General features: G+C 42.1%; 1 protein-coding gene across 1 annotated transcript; it reads left to right on the top strand.

Annotated features, from left to right (window-relative positions):
- Positions 1 to 16,204: 16,204 nt before the first annotated feature.
- LOC309877798 (NELL2-interacting cell ontogeny regulator 1-like) lies at positions 16,205 to 23,108 on the top strand (the record flags this gene model as incomplete). Its single annotated transcript, XM_082759554.1, has 3 exons — positions 16,205 to 16,328; positions 18,158 to 18,246; positions 23,037 to 23,108. 3 exons carry the CDS (start codon positions 16,205 to 16,207, stop codon positions 23,106 to 23,108), a joined length of 285 nt encoding a protein of 94 aa, XP_082615680.1.
- Between the last annotated feature and the right edge of the window lie 267 nt (positions 23,109 to 23,375).

Below are 23,375 nucleotides of genomic sequence, written 5' to 3'. Positions count from 1 at the left end.
AGCTTTGCATGTGGTTGATTGACTGGCACTGCTCTTGGGGGAGATGCACCAAAGTGCAATCTGCACGGATTGTATGAGCAGTGTAGGGTGATCTCATGGGCAGATAGATACCCATAGGGCATATTGTGCTGCTGTTCCACCTGAGGGGCCCTCAGAGAACTCTGGCAAGTGTTCCCTGAGCTCTAAAGATCTTGCAGACTGTAAAGAGTTCCAGGGCTCAAGGACCAATGTGCCACTAATGCAGGACAATACAGACCTGCCAAAATTTCTTTGGTGGTGCTTGGAGAACTCTTGTCCATTCTGCAGTACAGGTAGACATAATCCTCCTCCTTTACACTGCCCATATGCCAGCAGAAGAGATTGAAAACTCAGTGCCAGCACTGAGAAAAAGGAAGATTGAGTGTTTGATGGATTTTTGAGCCCCACCATGGGGCACGCGCAGTGAGTTTGTGTCCACAGTGAATGTAAAGAGCCTCTGGTGCATAGGAGCTGTGAGTAACAGAACATTCATGGATTTGAGTTCCCCTAAGTCCTTAAAGAACATATTTGAATTGAGATTTTCAAAGGCTTGTTGCTTGGCCCACATTTGTGCAGTGACTCTCAGGAGCAGTGAGCCATGCATCCCTTATATCAATAGCTCTTCTGTTAAATTTCAAGGCCTTGCGTCAAAGCCAAAGGTGCATAAAGTTTTTGACAGAACAGTCTTGCATTTCTTTTATTAAGATGGACATTCTTCCATCTTCTCATAGTCAGACCACATTTTAGTAAACAAGCAAGCAAAATACATTTCAGGTCCTTGGCAGTGTGCCAGAACAGAAAGTCTCGCTCAGACAGTTGAGGTTAAAAGTTGCAAGCCTCTGATAATAAGCTTAATAATGAAAATATCTGGCTACCTTAAATACTTATTTCTATATAAGTAGACAAACAGGAGTTATGGCATGCAGTAACTTTTGCAAGCTACTAATTCCTGAGATCTTGTACCTCCTGTTTTGGTAGCTATGTTCCTCAAATCAGTTTAGTGATTCAAAGTATTATTGTTAGGTGAAAAAAAATGAACCCCGTATATTTAAAATGATAAATTATTCATTATTTATTGATTAGTATTAATTAGCTGAAACAGAGCTAAACAAATGTGAAATACATGTGCTAAGCTTATAGTAAGAGTTCAGAACATGATGGAGTGCTTCTTGCGCTATATGGATTTTCAGATCATTTCATTACAGAAAACAAGCACAGATTTTTTAATTTTTTGCTAGATAGATCTTTCCAGATAGTACCTGTTCTCATTTCTCTAACCAAAAGGTGGCAGCATATTGTCTGCTTTCCTTTTCCATCCATCCTAGCTCAAAGCCCCTAAATAACCTTACATGCTCAGTTTGTAGGAATGCCAGGAAGTCCAGAACAATCATGCTGACTAAGGAACACTGATGACATCTAATGTGAATTCATCTGTTTATCACCTTTAAAGAGACACAGGAATAGAACAAGGCCTGGTGATTTTATTCAGTTGTTTCAATGATGGTCTGATTGACTTTTGGGATTATGAGGAAGGGTTAAATTTAATCTCAGTGGTGTAACTTCAGGAGAACACCTAGCCATAGAGCCTAACACTTTTATCAATGATAATGGTAGTTGAGAAACCTGTACCAATGGTATCTGACATCCTATTGATCTGTCAGACTTGAACTCAGTTCTGTTCCTATTTAGTGACTTCCTTTTTTCTTAACTAAACAAAATGCTGGTGGGCATCCAAAGGAGCAGCAAAGGGAGGGTGAACACTTTTACAGTGTGAATACCAAGGTGAAAAGGGTATGAATGTACCAGCTGAGTTTTGCTGCATGAGTGCATCAGTTGCATAGGCTTCTGGAAAGATACCCAGAGACATCCATTTTCCATTTTGGCTGGTGCAGAGATGTGGAGGAGGAGGAAAGCAGTCTGAACCATCACCTGCTCTCAGATCTGCAGGGATACTCTACGCTTGGCATGATGCCACAAGTCCTCAGGAAACACAACTGCTACAGAACACTGCAGTGTGTGTCCTTACCATCTTAAGGCACCTGCAAGCATATCAGACTGATTTTTGCTCTCTGTGCTGCCTCCCCATACTCAAATGCAGGGTCTCAGTCATGATTTCCCAGCTGCTTTTGGGACTGTACAAGACACTGCTCCGGGTTGTTGGCTGGAGTAAACACTACTGCTCTGAGAGGCACCATGAAGCATTTTAGCACCAGGGCAAATAAAGCCTATCTATGCTTGAGAGAGGTGAGAACTTCAGTTATCCCCATTTGTCAGCTGGAGAACAGATGCACAGGAAGCTAAGAATATGTCTAATCATTATGGCAGACTTCAGGGTCACTTTCAACCCCCAGCTCACCAGATGCCTATAAAGAAATGCCCTAAAGTACAAGCCTCAGCAGCCATACGGTCTGAATCCAGGAGCTTTTCTGAAGTTACATGATATACTAAGTTCATTTGTCTGCTGCAGCCTGCAAGTATGGGTAGTGGTGAGCAGCAATCCCACACAGCACTGTACAGCCTGTCTTTGCTGTCCATAACTACAGGCTTGACTTAATGGAGAAAGTCAGTTCATAGACAGGGCTGGGTGGAGAATTAAGGAGAAAGATGTGGACGCTGGAGTTGTGAAGCAAGATACAGATGCAGGGAAGGTCACCAAGGTGTCTGAGGATGTGCAATCCTTTGTCTCAATCATAACTGCCGATGGAGATGCATTTCTTGGGAGCAGCTCACAGACTGAAGACAAAAATATTCTAGATGTTGAGGATCATCTTGAATTATTACTCATCCCTTGGAATAGATAAGTGAGTTTTTGGCCTGCTCACACAGAAGTAGCACACATTTAACTAAAAAGCTCCCCAAATACCACATTCTCCCTCATAAAAGTAGTAGAGGAATAATAACGCTTATAGGAAAATTATAGTTCATGTTAGCCAGTGAATGCAAAGTACTAAACTACACATGGCAACTAGGCCATGTAAAAGCACTTATGGAGGAGGATTTCCAAGCTTCAGCCTGGGTTTGTCATAAGCAGAGATGCCTCTGAAGGAGGCTGCAGGTTTTTCTTGTGGCTGTATCAAGATGCTCCTCAGTAGCACAGTGCCAGTGGGTGGTTTGCTATGCAGTAACCTCTGGTGCTCTGTTGTGTACATGGCTGCTGCTGGTATGTCAGTGCCTACCATTTGCCTTTCCATTTGATCTGTCCTCAGTTCAGCCACCTTTCCACAATGCCAACATTGGCTCCCAAGGGAGATGATAACCAAAATAAAGGTCATGCACCTTGCAGCAGCCACTGCAAGTCTGTTCCTCAGCCTGAAACATGCCCCTCTCCAGACACACCTTGTTAAATGCTGACCGTTGGATAGATGGCAAAAAGGGACTATGACTAATTTTCTTCTGTGTACTCACACGTGTACAGGTGGGAAATTCCTCTGTGAATTGTCTCTTACATGCTGTCAACCAAAGGATGAGTTAATACAATTCTGCCATGCCAACATGAGCAGATTTCGAAGCTGCTTGCCTGTTGCTCCCTGTATTTCCCACCTCTTGTTGAACAGCTGGTCTGTAGAAACAGAGGAAATATTTCTGTTCAGAGATTCCAAAACCAGCTTGAAAAATAATGGACAGAGGATACTTCAGTATGTTCAACTATCTCCCTCAGCGTTAGTGCAGCTGGAAAATTGTCTGTATGACCGGTAAATCCCAGACCTTTTTAGACCTGAGATAGACATTAAACACAGGTTCTGTTTTGAATGGAAATCTATTTTCCTCTATCCCTTATTTTAAAAGCATCTGTAGTTCACAGCTACACTCAAAACTGACAAGTCTGTGTGTCAAATAGAAATGCCAACATAATATGGTGTGACATGAACAGTGCCCAAACATTTTCTTATGGCTGGTTTTGCTGGTGCAACAAACGTATTTTTTATCATTTGGCTGTCTTAGGTGAAGATGGGGTCTTAAGACTATGTTTTCTTTATTCTGGAGAGTTACCATTTCTGCTACATTTTCACTTCTTCTTTTTCTGCAGTGATATTTGCAGTTTAACACTGGTTAGATAGAAAAGCCAGAATTCAGTAATTCAGAAACATCTCACACCACAATACCCAGTCTCTTTTCCACCTAGATAGCAAAAAAAGTGCAACCTGTGCTAAATTTAAATGGCTGATCTCAAGCTAAAAGGTGATTCATGACACAGTCAATATCCAAAGCTCATTTTTATGCAAAAGGTGATAGTTTAATCCTCTGTTAAGTTAGGTGTTTGGAAAGAAGCAATTTTCAGCTCCAGCTTGGAGGAAACTAATTATCCAATACAACATCCTACAGCACAAAGATGGGATCTCAAAGTATAGTGTGTGCATTTGCCCTCAAAGATAGTTTCACAATTAAAGCTAGGCCTAGCCCATAAAAATAAATAAAATAATAATAATTAAAAAAAAATTGTTTTGGTAGTTGCTATTAGTTAGTGGGAAACAGTAGGCTTTTTGAATAAGCTAATGACTCCTGACTGTGTTTAATTACAGACTTTCTTTAAAATAAATAAATAAATAAATAAATATTATATCTGACACTTTCCAGTAAACAGCTAAGTAAAAACAATCCAAAGTATAAAATAGTTGATGGTAAATCAGCACTTTTTTTTTTCTCTCTTTAAGTGTTTTTTACATTTCAGAATATGTGCATGCTTTTTAGTTTAGTTTAGCTTTGTTTCAGCAAGCCTGCAGCAGAAAAGCAGGTCTGCAGGTCTAAGTGATTATAATGAGGAGAGGCACTCCTGATGTTCAGGGTAAAGAGGGCTACGCTGCTAGTCTGAAGCCCTAAAATTAATGGCTTCAATTTTTGTCTCCTTGGAAAGAGGGTGTTTATTCCTGCAGAAACCTGGTTGGAACCAGGAAATTCTGCCTCTCAAGGGAAAAAGGTTCCACATCTTGGTGGCTATGTGAAGGTTCCTCACTTTTCTGGGAGGCAGCAGCTCCTTTTGCTGGGCTCAGAACTCAGTTTGAACCAGGAGCTGACAGCTACTGCCTCTCACAAATCCTTCTCTGAAGCTGCTGTGGCTCCTGGCCCTGCACCAGTCCAACAGCATGCTGTCTGCCTGCTTGCCATCCTGGGTGTCCTTCATTGTTGATCTTCCTTCTAAATCATGCGTGAAGCCCCTCCAGTAACATCAATGCAATAGGGCACTGAATCAAATCATGCACATCAAGGGAAAAATGTTAAATACTTCTAGCTTTAAAATTGCTGAACAGATGTTCTTTGTTTTTGACTCAAAATCAGTCATGTTTAAATACAAAAACAGATGAGCCAAGTGTGAGTGTTTCAGGCTCAAAAAACCCACTGGAACCAATGGGGAATGGTAGGCTTGTTTTATTCTCACATCAGTGCATCAGTTACATTTAAAGCGCTTTCCCTAAATTTACTTCTGTGCCAGGACAGTGTATGAAAAGATTAGCAATGGGGGAGGTTAAGTGAGGATCACAGTAAAAGTTGTAATTCAGCTTTAACAACCAAGAATGCTCCAGCCATGTTTATCTGCCATGTATCGTGCATGCTTTTTCAAACACTGTAGGGGAGCCCTGGTACTTCTTTATTAATGGGGTAATTCATCTAATGTTACTGCAAAATCCTTTTTTGTTTCAACTGTATTGTAAAGTTGACATAAATCCACTAAAATATTTTTTTTTTCTTTTTTCTTTTTTTTTTTTTTAAATCTTGAAAAATATTTGCTTCAAGTTGCCTATTAAAATATCTCCCCCTATGACAGCCACATTGCTCTTTGTGTGAGCACATTGCCCCACAGTGATTCAGGGTCGTATTAGATTAGACTTTAACTCATGTTAGCAAAATCAGCATATCACAAATGCACCATTAGCATAGGCATTACAAGCATTTTGAATCATGGGATCTTTAAACACTCGCATATTTTATTTTTCCCCTCCTAATGCCATTTCCAGAAAATAGTGGGAAAGTAAGCTAAGATACCTGCTTTCTGAGGAGAGAATGCTGCTCTGGGAATAAAAATGCAGGATGTCTGCCCAGAGAAGATTTCTTGGCAAGAAAAAATATTTATGCAACTGAAAGCTCTACCTTATTTTTTTTATTTCCTGTTTTGAGGTCGGGAGATGGGAATTAGTTTGTGCATTATCACAGACCCAAACACAGCTCTTGAAATAACGCAGGGTGGTACTGAGGGGTGCCCACATTCCCAGGAAGAAGGTGTTCCTTGCAGGCGCCTCATCCAGAAGCAATGAAAAGGGATAACCAAGTGGTTATTACCCTGTCTTTCCCATATCCCTAAAAATAGGCAGAAATCCTAGAAAGGTCTGAGCGTGGAAAAGGTGAAGAACCTCTAATTAAGGCCTTTTCAGCTAATTTAGGGCCTCCTAGGGCTTAGAACCAGCTGTTATTTTGGGGGAGATGAGTTGGGCAGGTTTTTTTCTCAGCCCTCCACTGCCTATACCTTTCTTTTAAGAAACGTGTATGTGTCTTACTGTCCCCACATATCTAATGTACATTGATTCAGCACAGTCCCAACAGCCATTTTGATTTATTGACTGATCTCAGTGAGGGAACCCATACCACAGGCTGTCTCTGCAATGTTGTAAGTGACTTCCATGCATGTTTGAAGTTATCAAGGTGGTTGCAGAACACTTTAAAGAAGTCTTTCTCTGTCTTTTAGATCCATTTACATTTTTGTTTACGGTCTGTACTTCTTGGAGCAAACCATGTTAGGAGCAGAATGCCAGCTGAGCTGATGCTATTTCTGGCAGATGGGATGAGCTCGTAGTCATTCACTGACACTCCACGTTGGCCTTTACAAAGCACTCCAATCCGTTCTGGCATAGTATGCCAAACTATCAACTACAACCCATCTTTCTAGAGAGCAATAACATTTTGGCAGAGGGGTAAAGTGATGGAGAGGGGCACAAACAGCTTTCTTTGGTTCTCAACACTGCACTCGGTCAAGGGCCTGAGCCAAGGGTCAGTGTTCGCACACAGCAGCTAGGCCTCACAGGAGAGTATCAAGGACTTGACACACAAAGGGTGTCTAACAGTGGACAAAGAGCTAAGAGAAAGAGTAATTACAGCAGAAGCTGTGTAAGAGATGAGGAAAAGGTGAAAGGAGCATGGGCAAAGTAAGAAAGGAAAGAGCTTGGCTGACAAATACCGCTTTCCGTTTCTCTCAACTGCTGTACTGTCCTGAGCACACCTCTAAGCACCCATTCAATGATTTCTCTTCCTCCTCACCTTGAAAATTTGGCAGAACCGTAAATAACCTGCTCCTACTTTTAAACATAAGCACTCTTTCAAGCTATTAAAATTGTATAAGCATCTGCCCTCTTCCCACTCAGTCAGTGCTGAGTTTTGGAAGGAGCATTCAGCTGTTTTGGCAGGCAGATTCGCCTATCAGACAGACATGCTTAAGGCTTTCTGACAGTTCTGGGTTCCAGCGTAACAGTGAAAATCCTGTTTCTCCTGATTCACTGAGGTTTACGTTTCTAAAAACAGTAATCCACAGAAGCCACAGTAAGGGGACACGTCTGCAGAATACCCCATGCAACAAAGTTGTATGATGGCACCCAGTTCTTTATGATGTGTTATCCTAATGTCCCTTAAACCACTGTACTGGGTCTGGCTGTGTTGGATTTAGTTTTCTTCACAGCAGCTCCTGTAGTGCAATGTTTTATATTTGTGACCAAAACCAGCGCTGGTATCACACTAATATTTTAGCTGCGGCTGAGCACTGTCTGCACAGTGTGAAGGCCACCTGTTTCTCTCTGCTTCCCCAGTGAATAGATTGGGGGGTGCACAAGAGGTTGGGAGGGGATACTACAAGGCAGATCACCTGAACAAACAAAGATGTCCCATGCCAAATGACAACATGCTCAGCTATTAAGAGGGAGAGGAGGGTGGAGGTGAGGTTAAGGAGTTAGCAATCTTTTTGCACAGGGACTGGCTGTACATTGGTCTACCTGTGGGAGGTGGTGAGCAATCACCTTTGCATCACTTGCTTTGTTTTCTCTCTCTCTTCTACTTCTTCTTAACTTATTGTGTAATTTTAATCTCAACCCACAAGTTCTGCTTGCTTTTAGTCTTCCCTTCCTCTGTCCCCCTGGGCAAGAAGAAGTGATCAAGCGTCTGTGTGGCACTTAGCTGGATAGCAGTGTTAACCCACAACAGCAGCATTTTGTCATCCATGGATCAGTTCTACACCTTTGAAGTCAGGATATCTGCTTCTTCCTGAGAGTGCTGTATATCACTGTTGACATTTTTGAGAAAGTGTAGAAAAAAAAATATTTCTTGTTCAACACCAGATATAAAGCATTCTTGTCAAACACAACTATACCAATCTTGTCTGAGGACTTGGAACATATAAGAAAATGGATCTCTCCTCCACTTTTCCAGCCAAAATAGCATTTTTGTCTCTCTCCTACCCAACCCACTTTCTCATCTTCTGCCACTGTTGCATTGCAGCTATGTTAATTTCACCTGGATACTTTTGTCTGCATCTCCCATGATGCTTTTTTCTCCACAAAAAAAGATCTACCTCCAATCTGACCTGTACATCTGCTCCCCACATGTCCTTCAAACTACTTGGCAAGATTCAATTTATCATTATCTCTTTCTCGTGTTGGTGGCTGAGTTATAGATGGATCTCTGTCCTTCTGTAGGGAAAGCTGGAAGTACAAGAAGCCTTTTCTTTGTATGGATGGGCAGCTTATAATTTTTTGTTCACGCTTTTCCTGGCTTGTCAGTTTTCTAAGATTTTCTGCTATCTATTAATATATATCCATCTGGCTTAGAGTTTTTTTTTTCTAATGCCCCTGTCATTGTGGCATCTTTGTTTCCCTTCAACATCTTCATCCCCTTACAATACGTTTTTGCCTGTGGCAGGGATTTTTGTTGCTTTTAAAGTGGGTAGATGTGAAGATTAGAAAGAGTTCAGGAGAAAAGGGAGCATTCTAGTGGAGCATTTCAGCATTTCAGCCTCCCGGGAGGTTGCTGAGTTTATGAAGGGGAAACTTTTGCAGCATTTCCTAATTCTGATCCGACTTTGGATTCAACATATTTCTTCTGTAGCTGCCTTCGACAAGATTGATTTGTTCTCAGCTCTCTTAGAATGTACTCTGCATAGTCTCTGAGCTGCAGGACTGCCATGGTGTTTCTTAAGATGAGTTTGATGTTGCTGGGGCATGAGCTACCACTGTATTCTAACTGGCGTTGGGAGTGGACAGTGAATGAACAGTGGTGGTTCTGGCTATTCTCCAGCATCTCAGCCAAGATGGTGACCATTATAATGACACTTAAGGAATATTAATTGCTCTTTTGTTACCGGTCAGTGTCTAAAAACATCCCTCATCCACAAATAAGGAATTCTTCCACAGGACATTTTGAATACATGGGCAAACCTTCAGCTGGTAACTGCAGCCCTGATTAGTGTAACATTGGGATAATACTGTACTAACCAGCTTGCAATTTGTAGCGTTGTAATTGTAGAAAATAGGAGAATTTTGTAGAAAGGAGAAGCCACATGTCAGCTTACAATATCTTGTAAAAATGAACACAAGTTAAAGATGCTGCCCCATCCCTGGAGGTGTTCAAGGCCAGGCTGGATGGGGCTTTGGGCAGCCTGGTCTGGTGGGAGGTGTCCCTGCCCATGGCAGGGTGCTGGAATTAGGTGATCTTTAATGTCCCTTCCAACCCAATCCGTTCGATGATTCTATGATTCTGTGCTGTTTTCAAACATAAATATGCATCCATCTTTAAGCCATTGAGTCACAGAGATCTTAATGTCAAAATTATCAACCATTAATAAGATCCAGGTATTGCTGTCACAAGTCACCCTGGATCAGTCTCAGGTGACTGGCTGCAAATGAGTTGGTTTCTAGAGTAGGGAATGAATTTGGAGCTGACTATGGGTCTTCTGGATTCTGAAGCTTGAGCATCCTTGGATAACTTTGGATAACAAATATTCTGGGGGCAGAAAGGGTCATTTTATCCTTCCAGTTTCACCAATCTCATTTCCTGTAGTTTCCTCAGTTGCTATTTTTCAAAGCAGCCACTTCAAGGAAACTGGCTAGTGCTGCATTGCTTCTCAGCTAAGAGGAGGCTGTGTAACCTGTGTTAGAAAAGGCCTCTGGACTGTGAAGTCTGGTTCTAGAATGGCAATCTTGGAAAAACAGCAGTTTATTCCCCTCCAGTTCAACTCATAGCCCATTCACGTGCATTGGTATTTGTACAGTTGCTGCAAAGTACTTGAGACATCTCTGTGGACTTAGCAAACTACTTAAAGTTGCAGTTATTATGTACCTACAAACAGCTCAAGTACAGCTTGGAACACAGTTTATTTCCCCAAAGATGAGTGGATAGGGACGGTTCAAGGCAAGGCTAGCTCAGCTAAATGCTAACCCTTCTTGAAAATTACCTTGAGATCTTTAAATGGTTCCCAACTCCCAGAGAGAAGCTGAAAGATTTGACCTCAGTGTAGCATCTCATCCAAAAAGCAGTAAGCAGTTCTGACAGGGCAGGACTCCCTGAGAGCCGTATGGAAAAGTCAGAACTGGACACGAGCCCAGACTTGGGCTGTGCTGAGACTCAAGACTTTTGGGGATTTCAGATACGCCATAATTGGACAGATAGGGACTGCAGGAATCGCAGTCACTGACAAGGATATCATTCCTAAAATTACTGGTGGGGAAAGTGGAAGAAGGGACCATTTCAATTATTTGCTGCTACCAACACATGCAAGACCTGTTCAGGGAACAAAGGAAGGCTTTGTTTCTCATTCTGGCCACTCTGACACTTCCCAGGAGCTTTAAATTGGAAGAAGAATAAAAGGCTTGCTCTGCAAATAGCTCAGATATCAGAGCGGGACAGAGCGATCAGCACGAGGGAGTTTGGCATCATTATCCCTCGCATCTGCCCGAGAGCCTCAATCAACACTCCAGCCGCGTGGTGCTGTGCCAACAAGTGCAAACACGGCGCCTGCCCTGCAGCGTTCGCAGGCCGGCGTTGAGGTGGGACGACAAGGAGGGAGCTGGGGAGAGGTGTGAGACAGCGTGATATTGGTATAACGAGCACATTTGCATGCCGTCAGCAGTCGCAGCCAGCTTTTTCCCCAGGCTCTGCCAGGTGGCCGCGCTCTGCAGGATTCATGGCAGAGGTAAAGCTGAAAAGGGGGGCTGATGGAGGACAAGATGGTACCTTCGTGGGGAGATTTTTGCCATGATTGAGAGGGCAGGCTGTGAGAAAGCATGAAAGTGTCTGCAGGAGAAGTGACAGAATCTGTTATCTTTAGTGAGGGAAGAAAGTTTTCTGCCATGACAGAGTATTAGATTTAAGAGCCAAGGAGAGACCAAGCAGTGAAGAGGCTTAGACGAAAAGGCTCAAGCTTTCCTCCCAATCCCACAGAAATATTTATAGTATCAAAACATGTGCTATCAAGATGAAAAATTGAAATCTCAGAAGCACTGCTTTGATGTTTTTTAGCTGCTGGGGATCTCGAACAGAAATCCATTACGTTCAACTTCATCATAAAAAGAAACTATAAAATCTCGCTGCTCACCTCATGAATGATCCCCGCAGGGCAGCAGGGGAGCTGGGACCTTCCAGCTTTCACCCAAATGTCACTTTTCACACTCAGCCCGAGCCACTATGTGACCATCACTGCAGCTTCAGGCACAGCCAGCAAAATCCCCGCTGAGAACTGCTGTGCCGCCCCAGTCCTGGTGTGTACTTGCAGTTTTGGGTACCCTAGGGCTTGCATCTGCACCACCCACGCCTCCTGCAAGAGGGAAGTAAGACTAGGAAAGGTTTTATCATGGTTGTACCGTCCTGGTGGGGATGGGCTCCAATACCCTTAAGGTAAGAGCTGCTCCCACTCTTTGGTTTCATTAACTGAGCATGAAATGTATTTTTACTCTGTTTAGCGTAGGTTTAAGAAGGAAATAATTTTGAAGCAGAAAGCCAGAAATGATCAATTTGAAATGTCAAATTATTTTTTTTTAAAACTTTTTTTCAAGTGAAAATATCCTTAAGTGGGGTGTCTTCCTCCTCTGTGGAAAGCTTCCACTTTGGTAAACTGACATTTTTTCATTTGAGAAAACATGAGCTTCTGTGAAGAGGGAACGTGGTGCTCAACCTGGTACAGAATGGGGAAAGGTGAATAAAGAGCAAATGTGGTGAAAGCACCAAAAAGGAAGCGGGACAAGTAGATTTTGGACAAGGCAGCTAGGAGTGACAAAAGCAGATTTATCTTTTTTAAAAATTTAGTAAGTAGTTGGAAGCTCTCAAAAAATAAATCAGGGATAACACCCAGGCTGCCAGTGGCTCACTGCTAGATGTTACTGTTGTGACAGAAAAAGGATGGGACTTGGGAGAATAAGATTTGCTGGGAATGATCAAGAGCACAGGTTAAGAAAAGGCACGTATGTATGTATATATGTGTGTATGTATGCTATTTTTCTAGAAGACAGGCCAAGAAGTGAGATTAGATGGCTGCCAGTGATCATGAATAAAGTTTTGCATTTGTAATTTGTGTATAGGCAGATACTTAATCAGACCAAATCCTATATAGTTATCACTGCAGGAGCAATGCTAAATCTTGTTTGCCCAAAATAACAGCCTCTAAAAAATATTTTCCCCATCCTTCTGTTTTTGTGATGTATAAGAAAGGAAGCTCTATCATTAATCCTCCCTTGACACTGCTCACAGATGCAGTAACTTTGCATCACACCAGAGTTACACGCTGCACAACCGGAAATCTGAGCATCTGACTTGAAAAGTTGAATTAATGGGAACAAAACTTTCCCCTAGGGCTGTACAGGAGAGATGGGATTTAGAGCACACTGAAAAGAAAAAAATGTTAGCCAGCAATTTAGTCATAAGTCTGAGGGGGATTCTCTGCTGATGGCAAAGACTGTGTGCCTGACCTTCCTGAGGCTGAGTGCCCCCAGCTTTTGCCCTGAGAGCATTTAAGACCGAGTCCCTATTGAACTGGCTAAAAGCAAACAGAGGGCACAGCCCCTTTGAAGGGCTGTTCATGCTTCCCAGCACTACGCCTGCCCTCAGCTGCGCTCATTCTCTCTTCAACACCAACTGGTAGTGCCTCATTTGTGGTGGGAAGTGTGTTTTGGGGAGGAGATGAGACCCCTGAAGTCAGCTTTGCTTTGACAAAAGCACTCTGTGATCTGTGCTCCGCTCCTGTATGCACTCAGCAGGAATGCCATCAGTGTGTTGTAGGATGGAGCTGGTGGGGCTTGAAAGGGGAACAGGCTGGAAAATGGGGGTAAGGTGTGCTCTGAATTCAGACTCAGGGCCCCCCTCGGAGTTTAAGCACCTGCACACTTGCAGCTGTTTCTGACAGCTCTGAGACTGGGATCGTGGAAACATCCAGGCACAAGTGGTACAACCCCTGTAACCCAGAACCACTCCCATGGCAGACGGGCTGAACAATTCCTGGCCTTCACCAAAACCTCAGCTGTGACATGCCCTGCAGTTCCCGAGTGCAATCCTATAGCTTTCCCTTGTTTTCCATAACACAGGTGTCATTCGTCATGGTTATTTTTAGGCACGAGAGAGCAAGTCGCTCTAATCAGGCACCACATCCAGCTGAGCAGACTGGGGGAAAACCACTCCGTGGACATGAAGAAAGGTGAATCAAATGGCCCAGCTTAAAAAACCGTACCCACAGCAGGTCAGTCAGTGCTGAGACTCCCGTGTCAAAGCAGAAACCTCCTTCCCCAGCCGTGGGAGACACAGCCTGTTCCTCTTTAAATCTGTGCTGTGTGCTGCAGTGCTCTGCATTGTTGCCATGGCAGAAATCTCCCCATAGTAATAACCTCTTTCAGGGAAGGTTAAAAAGAGACAGTGCACATGCTCAGAAAAGCTGCACTTGTTCTGTTAGCAGTTTGCAGCGGCCATTTCAAAGAGAGCATCACAAAGGCGAGAGAGAGATCAGGTACCGATTTTTTTTCCTTTGTTGGAGGGGGTGACTTTTCTCTTTCACAGAAGACCTTGCACACATCTGTCTCCGTTCCCAGATGCATTGCTGCGAGAGACCACCCTGGAAGCCTGTCGTGATTGTTCCTTGCAGATAGCAAATTCCCACAATATTCCTAGGAGGCAGGACTTAGATGTGGCCTGAGGTGACGGCTGCACTCAGGGAGCAATTATTTTGCAGCAGGGCTCACGTGTGAAGCTGAGCTGAGGCTGGGGTGGGCAACGTGTAAGGTACCTTGAAAAAGTTTAACAGTATCCACCTTGTTTTCTGAACCTCTATCGCACTGGTAGTCCACAATGAGAACAGCCTCCCGTCCTACTGACCAGCAGGCTTCTGCATTAGGTACTTTCAAAGGAGGCTGGTGTTATCCTGACGTGCTGTTACTCAGAAACACTCTGCTGCATCCTGTTGCAAAGCCTTGTGCCTTTGATTGTACTTGCTTTGATCACAGGTCACCATTAACTAAAACAGGAAAAAAAAAAAAAAAACAAAAACAAACAAACAAAAAAACCAACACAAACCAACAAGCCACTTGTTATGATTTAAATTCCTTTATTTTAAGGATTGAAGAAATAAGAGAAAGCATCACATCAGATCACTTCTAAATAGTGGAAGGAATAGGAAACCCAGTTCTGGTGTTACAGGAATTACATTACCAGATGTGTTACTTGCTATGGGCTCAAATGTGTTTGTGATTCTGTGCATGTGTATTTCTTGCTTCTGAAACATCCCCTCTCCTTACATGTAGGTTGAAGTGTACAGAAAGGAGATGTGTAATGCTCACCTTTCCTGGATAAATTGCTGGTTTGCACATGCTGCAAGTGTTTGTGCAAAATTAGCTGTGTTTGAAATAGTGGCTTTGCACGTATTGAAGAGCAGACTCGTTTCATTCTGTTTGTGGCAAGATAAGGAAAAACCTTTCCCTTCCTGCCTCCCTCTGTTACACCTCCAAATGTGAAATACAGGCTGTTCTGGAGAAGGCTGTACTCCTGCATTCAGCACATGTGGGTTTGACATTCTTGTGCAACATCTTTCAATTAATATGTACTTAAAAAACAGGAAGAAACAGCCTGTTGTACTGCTTTCCTGGACTTAGCTAAAGAAAATCTTCATGTGGATTTTATTGTGTTTTTACAACCCTATTTGATTTTTTTTTCTTCTTTCCTTTGAACAAACAGGACCGGAAGGTAAACTTGGCTGAACTAAGGACCACCCTAGTAGTTCGCCAGGATGCTTGAGGCTTGTGATTGAAATCTCAAATAGGCGTTTGCAGCTTAAACCAATTCAAGTTTTCTGTGTTTCCTCTTGATCTGAACAGTTTACTTGTTGGATCAAGAAAACACTTCATTTGAAGCCTGTGTACTTATCAAACATGTTACCTCTGTGTGAAAGGGTGGGTGTTGTAGGACCAGATTGTACCTGTTGTCCAGACATGGTGTGGGCAGGCTGTGATATTCAGGAACAAATGGATGGCTGCAAACAATCTGAAGCTCAGATTGGGAAGGGAAACTTTTTTGATTATTTACCACTCTGCCTATGAATTTGTAGAAGTTTAACAAAAGTCTTTTCTTTCAGCTATTTTCATAATGGAGTAAGTTTTTACGATCAGTGTTGTGTGTAGTTAATGATAGTGGTTAGCTTTAGTTATTATTCTAGTGAATAGATGATACACCAATAAAGCAAGCCAGTGGGTAAAAAACTCATTTTGAGGGACAGATCCATTTCAGGTAGCTCTATAATCTTTAGAGGCTTGATCTCAAGGTCTAACAGTGGACCAGCTGCCCAAACTCATGTGCTGGTCTGTGTTCATACAGTTAGAAAAAAAGACTGGAGTCACAGAGTGGGTAAGGTTTCTGGCATCCTGGCTTTCACACAAAAATAAAAGCTGTCTAGGGACTTCTCATTTTCTCCTCCATGTCTAGGGACATTCTCTCCCAGCTGTGTGGTACGTGCAGTATTGGAAAAGTACAGAGAACGTCTGACTGTGCTATAGATCTTGATTGCCTTTTTTTTTTTTTTTAAGTATTATTATTTTTTTTTAATTATTATTTTTTCTTTTAAAGGAAGTCTGACAATGCTTTAGCTATCAGGAACATAAAGTTCTTTGTAACAAAACCCTGGTATCTATAATGTTCCTCCCTGATTTGTTTGTGTCTCTTGATAAAGAGAGAAGCACCCGTTCCCGAGATGCTGGCACCCTGCCTTCTGAGAAGAGTGGTCCTTACAGTTCCTTTAGTTCTTGTGGCTGCACTACTCCTCATGGAGCCTGTTAGATCTGATCAAGAAGCAGGAACAGCCATACCAGCTGAAAGTATGTACTACCCGACAGTCCTCTCACACAACCTGTACTGTAGCTTTACTGTTGCAGGACACCACATCACCGAAGCTTGTCCAAATAATTCAAACTGTTTTGGAAATGTCTTATGTTGTTTTAAAGCCACAACCTGAACTTTCATACTGTTTTCCTCCTGCATCCAAGGCTCTCTAGTTTCTTATTCTTGTCTCCTGCCTGTTGCTGTCTTGCTGAACCTGAAATCTGGCGATGTTCTGCACCTTGTATTTTGTGCAGCCCTTTCATTGTGTTGGCCTTTTCTATGCCATGAGTCACCTTCTTTGCTTTTCAGAGACATTCTTGAGACTTACTTTTTTCAACTGATGTTGAACCCTCATTACATCTTTCATTCCTGGTAATGTCTGCTCTAATGAATTCAGTACTTTTTATTTTAAAATTTCACAGTGAAGATGCCAAGAAAGCACAACTTGTCAGCTCTTAGCCTTTCTGCCTTCAATCACCTAATTCTCCTGTGCTAATCTGTGTTGAGTTTAATTCATGTCATAAACATAATGACAGGTCCATGCATCAAGTTGTTGGTGTGGAAAGTGCTGTCCTCTCCTTTTGTCTGGTGCATAAATGATAACACTAAGGCTGGGTGGTAGTATAACGATGGGAGAGGAAATCTTTAGTGCTGCTTGGTGGTTTTTTTTTTTCTCCTCTTTTTTTTTTTTTTTTTTTTTTCTCTTTTCCCTATTCAGTTAAAGAATTTGGCAGCCTCCTTCTCTCCCGCAGCCAGGATCCCTCTCTGCTGGTTAGCACACAGGTCATGAGCTGGAGGCCAGCTTATCAGAGGCATGTAGTAATCAGTCAAGTATCAAGTGTTTGCAGAATAGGCTGACAGACACTGCAGGATACCCTTACTTTAGGTTTTATCCTTTCTTCCTTACCATACTTCAAAGAGCAAGCTAAGCCTGTGCTCAGAATTCCTCACTTGTGCAGTTATTGCTTATGAAGTTGTCAGAGAGGCACAGCCACTGAGAAGCAAATAAGAGCATGTGTAGAGGCTGATGATTCTGAGACATTTTATCATGTCTGGATTTGTTCAGTCTCTGTACTGCTATTTGTTACGGAGCAGCTTTGTGATACATGATGATCAAGGCAAAGCAAGCCTTGTGACCTTAAGTGTGGATTATCTAGATATCTTAAACACTGCAATTATTCCAAAATGCAGCCGTTTTGTTTATCAGCAGTGCCCTCTAATCACAGGGCATTGTGTTTATCTGCTGCTTGCTTCACCAGCTTTTGACAAAGCTGTATCATATTCAAAGTTGGAGTCCTAGTGATCTGTCTTAGTGATAATGATTTCAATTGTATTCCATTAGCTTTCTATTTAATGCTCAAATTTGTGAGATTAGGAGACAGGCTTTTCCTGGGAACAGGACTGTGGTTGTAGAGATCATCTTTAGAGAAGATGAGGTTGAGCATGTGGTCAGGGTTAGTGGAACAAAATGGAGGACTCAAGTTTTGGGTTTAGCGTTTCCACACTTCTGTGAACTGTGACAAGAGAAGAAAGATAGTGGAAAGGGGGAGGGGGAGAGACAGAGGAGGATGAAGGGAACACCACTGAAGGAGGAAGAAAAGGAAAGAAAACATGATATTTTTAATGCAAATCTGTTGATGTCATTCTTTTGCCACGGAGACGTTGGGTGGACCATCACGATGGACCAATTGCAAAAACCTGTATTCTGTAAGAGTACATACATCGGTATTCATTGTGGACCTTTTTTTGTAGTTCTTCATCATGTTCAAGATCACTGTTTACTCCTTCTTCTTAATAGCTCATTCTCTGCTAAATGCTCTCCTAGGCCGCCCCTGTGTTGATTGCCATGCGTTTGAGTTCATGCAGAGGGCTCTACAGGATTTAAAGAAGACAGCGTATAATTTAGACACACGGGTAAGGAAACATTCAACTTTTTTTTTTTTTCCTTTTTTTTTTTTTCTTAATATGAAAGAAAGTGCTGTGGGTAGAAGTAGATAAATTGTATGATTTTTGCACAAGACACTGTCATTGAACTGTACTGTACTATATTCTAAGGTGATGCTGGGTAATTACATCTCACCCCTCTGGTCAGTAATGTGGAATTCCTCTCAATTGGGTTATCACATTATCAGAGAAACTAGGAAGTTTGTAAAAGTGAACTGACAGTCCTTAGCTCTTTATCCTTCTGTTGGCCAAGTTAAAGCCATTAGCGCTGCTGTTCTCATTCCAAATGCTGAGTGCACACCCTTGTGTTTATGTCAGAGGGAGTAAGGTCACAGCATGATTTACATTTATTACCCAAAACGAGAGTCAGCTCAAACAACAAAAAAAAAAACATACTAAAATAAAATAACATGCTTCTGCCCCTGGGGAGAGGCTAAGGGAGGAAACATCATCTCATAGATATTTTTTACATTGCTCTGATTCCATAATGATGAAAAATACCACAAAGTAGAGCAGCATTGAGGATGAAACTTGTTTGGCTTGCAGTCAGAGTGGAGAATTTGCCAAGGTTGGTATCTTCCTTCTGTGAGTGAAGTTGAATCTGTCTCTTGCTACTGCAGCCTGCAATCTGTGACTAGCTGTATCCCAGCTGCTGTCAGATAGCAGTGTCTTGGGAGGGTATCTTTTCCCCTACCTCCCATGTACACTTTTGCTAAAGTGCTATATCTGCACTCTTGCACAGATTTTTTCAGCAGAAGGCACTCAAACTTTTTTGCTATTCTTATCTATGGACAAGGTCATTTGCAGTTCAAAGCTTGCATACTGGCATTTTTGAAGAATGGTTTGAAGTAACTCCAAGCAGGGTCCATGACATTTGGATGAAAATGCAGCTGTAGGAATAAAGATGCCTTGAATTGTGATGTACTATAAGAAACAAATATTTGAGCAGAACCAAATTAGTATGTAGCAGATTTACAGTTAAATAAAATCTGTTCAATAAATACAGGTCAGATGTATTTTGGGCTCCTTCATGGAGAAATCCTGTTAATGCATACATCTGCTGAGTACTGTATACAGCCAAAACAAGATGTTCAGATTGTGCTGAAAAGTGGTTCTAGTACACCTTTTCCTTCTGTTACAAGCTTTTCAACTTTTTGCTAGAATTTATAAAACTTGATTCAAAAATATCTCAACTACTAAAATCTTCTCTGGTTGTCTGGCTATGGCAGTGACCTTTGTGACACCTACAGCTTTCACACCAAGAGTAAAGCTTTATAAAATAAAGGTATCCAAAGCTGGGTGGTAACAATGAAGACTGAGCTGCATAGCCCCCAGAACAGCAACTGTATTTTAATATCTAAAAGTAAAAATAAAAATGAAAGACAGCCGAGGAGAGGAAACAAGGATACAAAAATGCTCAGACAAGAGGAATGTCCTACAGTTGAGTTTTGCAGCTGTAGATTTGACAAGGCTGAAAATGCGGCTCCACGATACATTCTCATTACAAATCTATCACTTCCTTGCCACTTTAAAATCTAAATAATTGAAGCCATATTGAGATCCTTGAAGGCCTCTGGGTAGGACAGGCCTATTCTAGTCAGTAAGCTAGGAATTCTGCCTACATCTTCAAAAGACATGGAAATATTTAATAGTTGAGGACTTCTTGGCTCATATAACTGCCTTCTACACTGTTTCAGTTCTTAGTTTTATTATTCTTCTGTGGCCCAATTTGATGCAAACTGGGAGTTTTAGGACAATTACTTTCAGCCACATATATATTTTATGTTTGACTATTTTGGTCTGCTTTGCTGCTGAGTGGGGCAAATGTTGCTGTCCCGAAAATACAATGCCCTTTGTTAATATTCCCACTAGAGACACTCATTTCCTTGAAAAACTCCCTTTTGTTTGCAGGCAGGAATTTTAGATGATGACTAAGCAGCTCCTAACTGTGTTGGAGGGGGAGGGATTCCCAAAAGCTCAGAGAGAAAATTCCCACTTAATTCCTCCTGCTAGTCTCACTATGCAATTCAGCACGGTGGAGACGGTATCATTTTATTGCACAACTCAGAGTTTTCATGGTTAATTTGGCCCTGCGTTGATCTGCGTGGTGTCTGACAAAGCAAACTGACTCTACCATAGGTCACGCAGCATTTTATGTAGGCCATAGTCTATATCCTCTTCCTTTTACAGGACTAGAAATGCCTGTAACCTACACGGGTGTGCTGATCCTTTACTGATTGACAAACTGGCTGCCTTTTACTCATGTGGTAGGAGAAGGGTCCCAGCCCCTCTGAGAGGCTGTCTGCTGCCTGGGCAGATACCAGATCTATTTGCCACCTCTGCATACTGCTTTTGTTGCTGCTGCCTCTGGGAGCAGGCTGCCAGATGGATTAGTTGTTTTAACAGCAGTAACCAACTCTAGGCAATCTTTTACAGGAATACCTGTGATTTTCCACTCACATAACCAAAGTGCAGTATCTGGCAGGTGCAGCTCTGATCATGAACTAGCGGAGGGCTCTTTTACTGTTGGGAGGGAGCTGTTACCATCAAAACCATTCCACCAGCCCCCAGCCAGCTCCCTACTGCATTAGCAAGCTGCTCGAGACAGAGGCCAGCAGGAAGCAGGTGATAAAACAACTCCCATAAGACAAAGCCTGTCTGTGGGCTACACGATTCACTGTATGTCTGTGCTATAAACACTTTCAAAATCCCAATCCATTTTTCAGAGTTAACCAGTGGGCGTTGTGCTACACCTTAAAAAAAGCTGAGAAGCTGCATTTTTAGCTGGAACTTAGATCTTTTTTGTAGGTTGAGAGTCTGAGTCCTGCCCTGATTTTTTTTTTTTTCCTTTGATGTGCTTTAACCCACTGGGGGATAATAACCAATCTCTGTGTAAATGGTTTTGTGATCATGCTCACAAACCAGTCAGTAAAGCTGTATTTACTGCCATTCATTCTGTTTTTTATTTCTTCCTAAACTGTCAGTGGTTATTTGGAACATTCAAAGCCCATTAAGTTAGATGTGCCCATGAAAGTAAAAACAAAGGCTTGGGAATGTTATTAAAGATATATAAGGTGGTAAGCAGCCTTGGGGCTTAACTCCAAAGCTGTTGGCATGCTGTCAACCTCCCTTATTCAAACCACTGCAAATGATGTCAAGGAGATGGTTAGAAGGTGGTGATTGAGTGTCTTTTAGGTGATTAGCAAAGTCTGATCAGATCTTTCCAGTCTTGCAGGGCAGCTGAAATAATCAAAAGTGATATCTGGTTTAATACAGTAAAACAATGCTATGTTTAGTGAGCTATCAGCTGGGAAAGGAAACTCACCAATAAATTCCTTGTCTTGTACAAAGAAGGCAGGTTATAAGCAGATGTTTATGCCCAGCTGTGCTCTAAGGACCTGTCGTTGATGTGGGTCAATAGATATCACAGCTTTTAAGATATAGCCTTTAATCACATGGCCTTCCCATCTCATACCAAAATCACAAGGCAGGCAGTATAAAGGTGGATTTCAAGGGTATTTAGAGCTGGTAGTCTTGGTAATGTCCTTTTTCATGCAACTGGTTACACCAGTAGAGATTAATTTGGCAAGTAGACTTCCCCCAGCTGGTGTGTCCCGGAGCAATAAGGAGGTTCTCTCTGATCAGACTTATTCCCAGATAGAGCTCCAGCCCATGACAGACAGAGATGACTGCATATAATGGATGAAGATACGATGTTGGTGTCAGGCAGCTCTGTGCTCCATCATGCATCTACTGAAACCACAACTGCTCCAAACAGACAGGCAAAGCAAAGCATGTGTGTGCTAGAGAGGAAGGATTCCCACATGTCCCTTAGGCAGTCGTGCTGTCCCTGCCCTGTTCTCAGCCCTCTCTTGCACAGGTAGGCTGAGAGGTTGTGGACCTTTCAGATCATACCCAGCTCTGTCTCAGGAAGGTTCTCAGTGGGAAAGGTCCCAATTCACCCTTGTTGCTGGCAGGCACCAGTCTTGGTGTTGATGAACCCCATTTCAGCTGGGCAAGCTTCTGTTCTTACAGGCTTGGGACCCCTTTCTTTAAAGCCAGTGATCCCATCACATGTTTGAACTATGATTTCCATATGCTTGCTCAGCACTAATTTTCTCTTTTATGCCCTAACAGCATATTAACCACAACAGTAGTGAAGCAAGAGAAGTTAAAACAGAGTTAAATTATGCCTCACTTTCTCTGTCTAACTTTCAAGAGTTAGACCAGGCCGTAATACTATAATTTTAAGTTTTTCAGCCTGTTTTTAAATACAAGGAGAATTCCTGGTAGTTTTGTTTGTTTGTTTTGTTTTGTTTTAAGCCTCCCAAGACCTTGTGAGATTATGCTCCAGTTTGTGCAGTTGATGTAAGATTGTAAGAAAGACAAGTAAAAAACAAAACAAAACAACAACCACCACCACCAACAACAACAAAATAAACAACAACAACAAAAACAACAACAACAGCAGCCAGACTCATATTGAATGCACTAATGAGAAAAACATAAATATGCACCAGGCTGAATTTCTCCATGTCACAGGAAGTACTGCCTTGTCAGTAAGAGAATTAATCATGCAAAAGTTAAATTGCTTTGCAGACCAGTAAGCAATAGCTCTGATTTGTTACCATAAGCATCATCTCATAAAAGCAAGCCCAAATCTTAGAACAAAAGTAAAACGTGTTATTCTTTGGGAGCTAATTAATTTCACAGTGCTGACACTTTGTTTTTGATGTTGCTTTTGTCCCCCCCTCTTACAGACAGAAACTCTGCTTCTTCAGGTGGAAAAGAGAAATCTGTGTGACTGTGTAGCTGCAAATCTGCTGAACTGAATCCAGGAGGCCAACTGTATCACCTGTTCAGCGGTTTTTAAAATGCAGCTGTATAAAATACAGCTTTATGGGGTTCATGTTGCAAGCACGTACATCCCACTGTACTGGGATACTGGGGGGTTGTGTCTAATGTATTTGTCTGTTCTGGTTATTTTTTTTAATTTATTTATTTATTTATTTATTTATTTATTTATTTATTTATTTTTAAGTCCTCTTTTCATATCCAATGGGTTGCCAGTAAGGGCTCAGTTCGGTAAATCTGCTACT

Source organism: Aythya marila, assembly GCF_965140915.1.
Source record: "Aythya marila genome assembly, chromosome: 4".
NCBI lineage: Eukaryota > Metazoa > Chordata > Aves > Anseriformes > Anatidae > Aythya > Aythya marila.
Note: the sequence above shows the minus strand (reverse complement) of the source record. Positions and strands in the feature narration are given on the sequence as shown.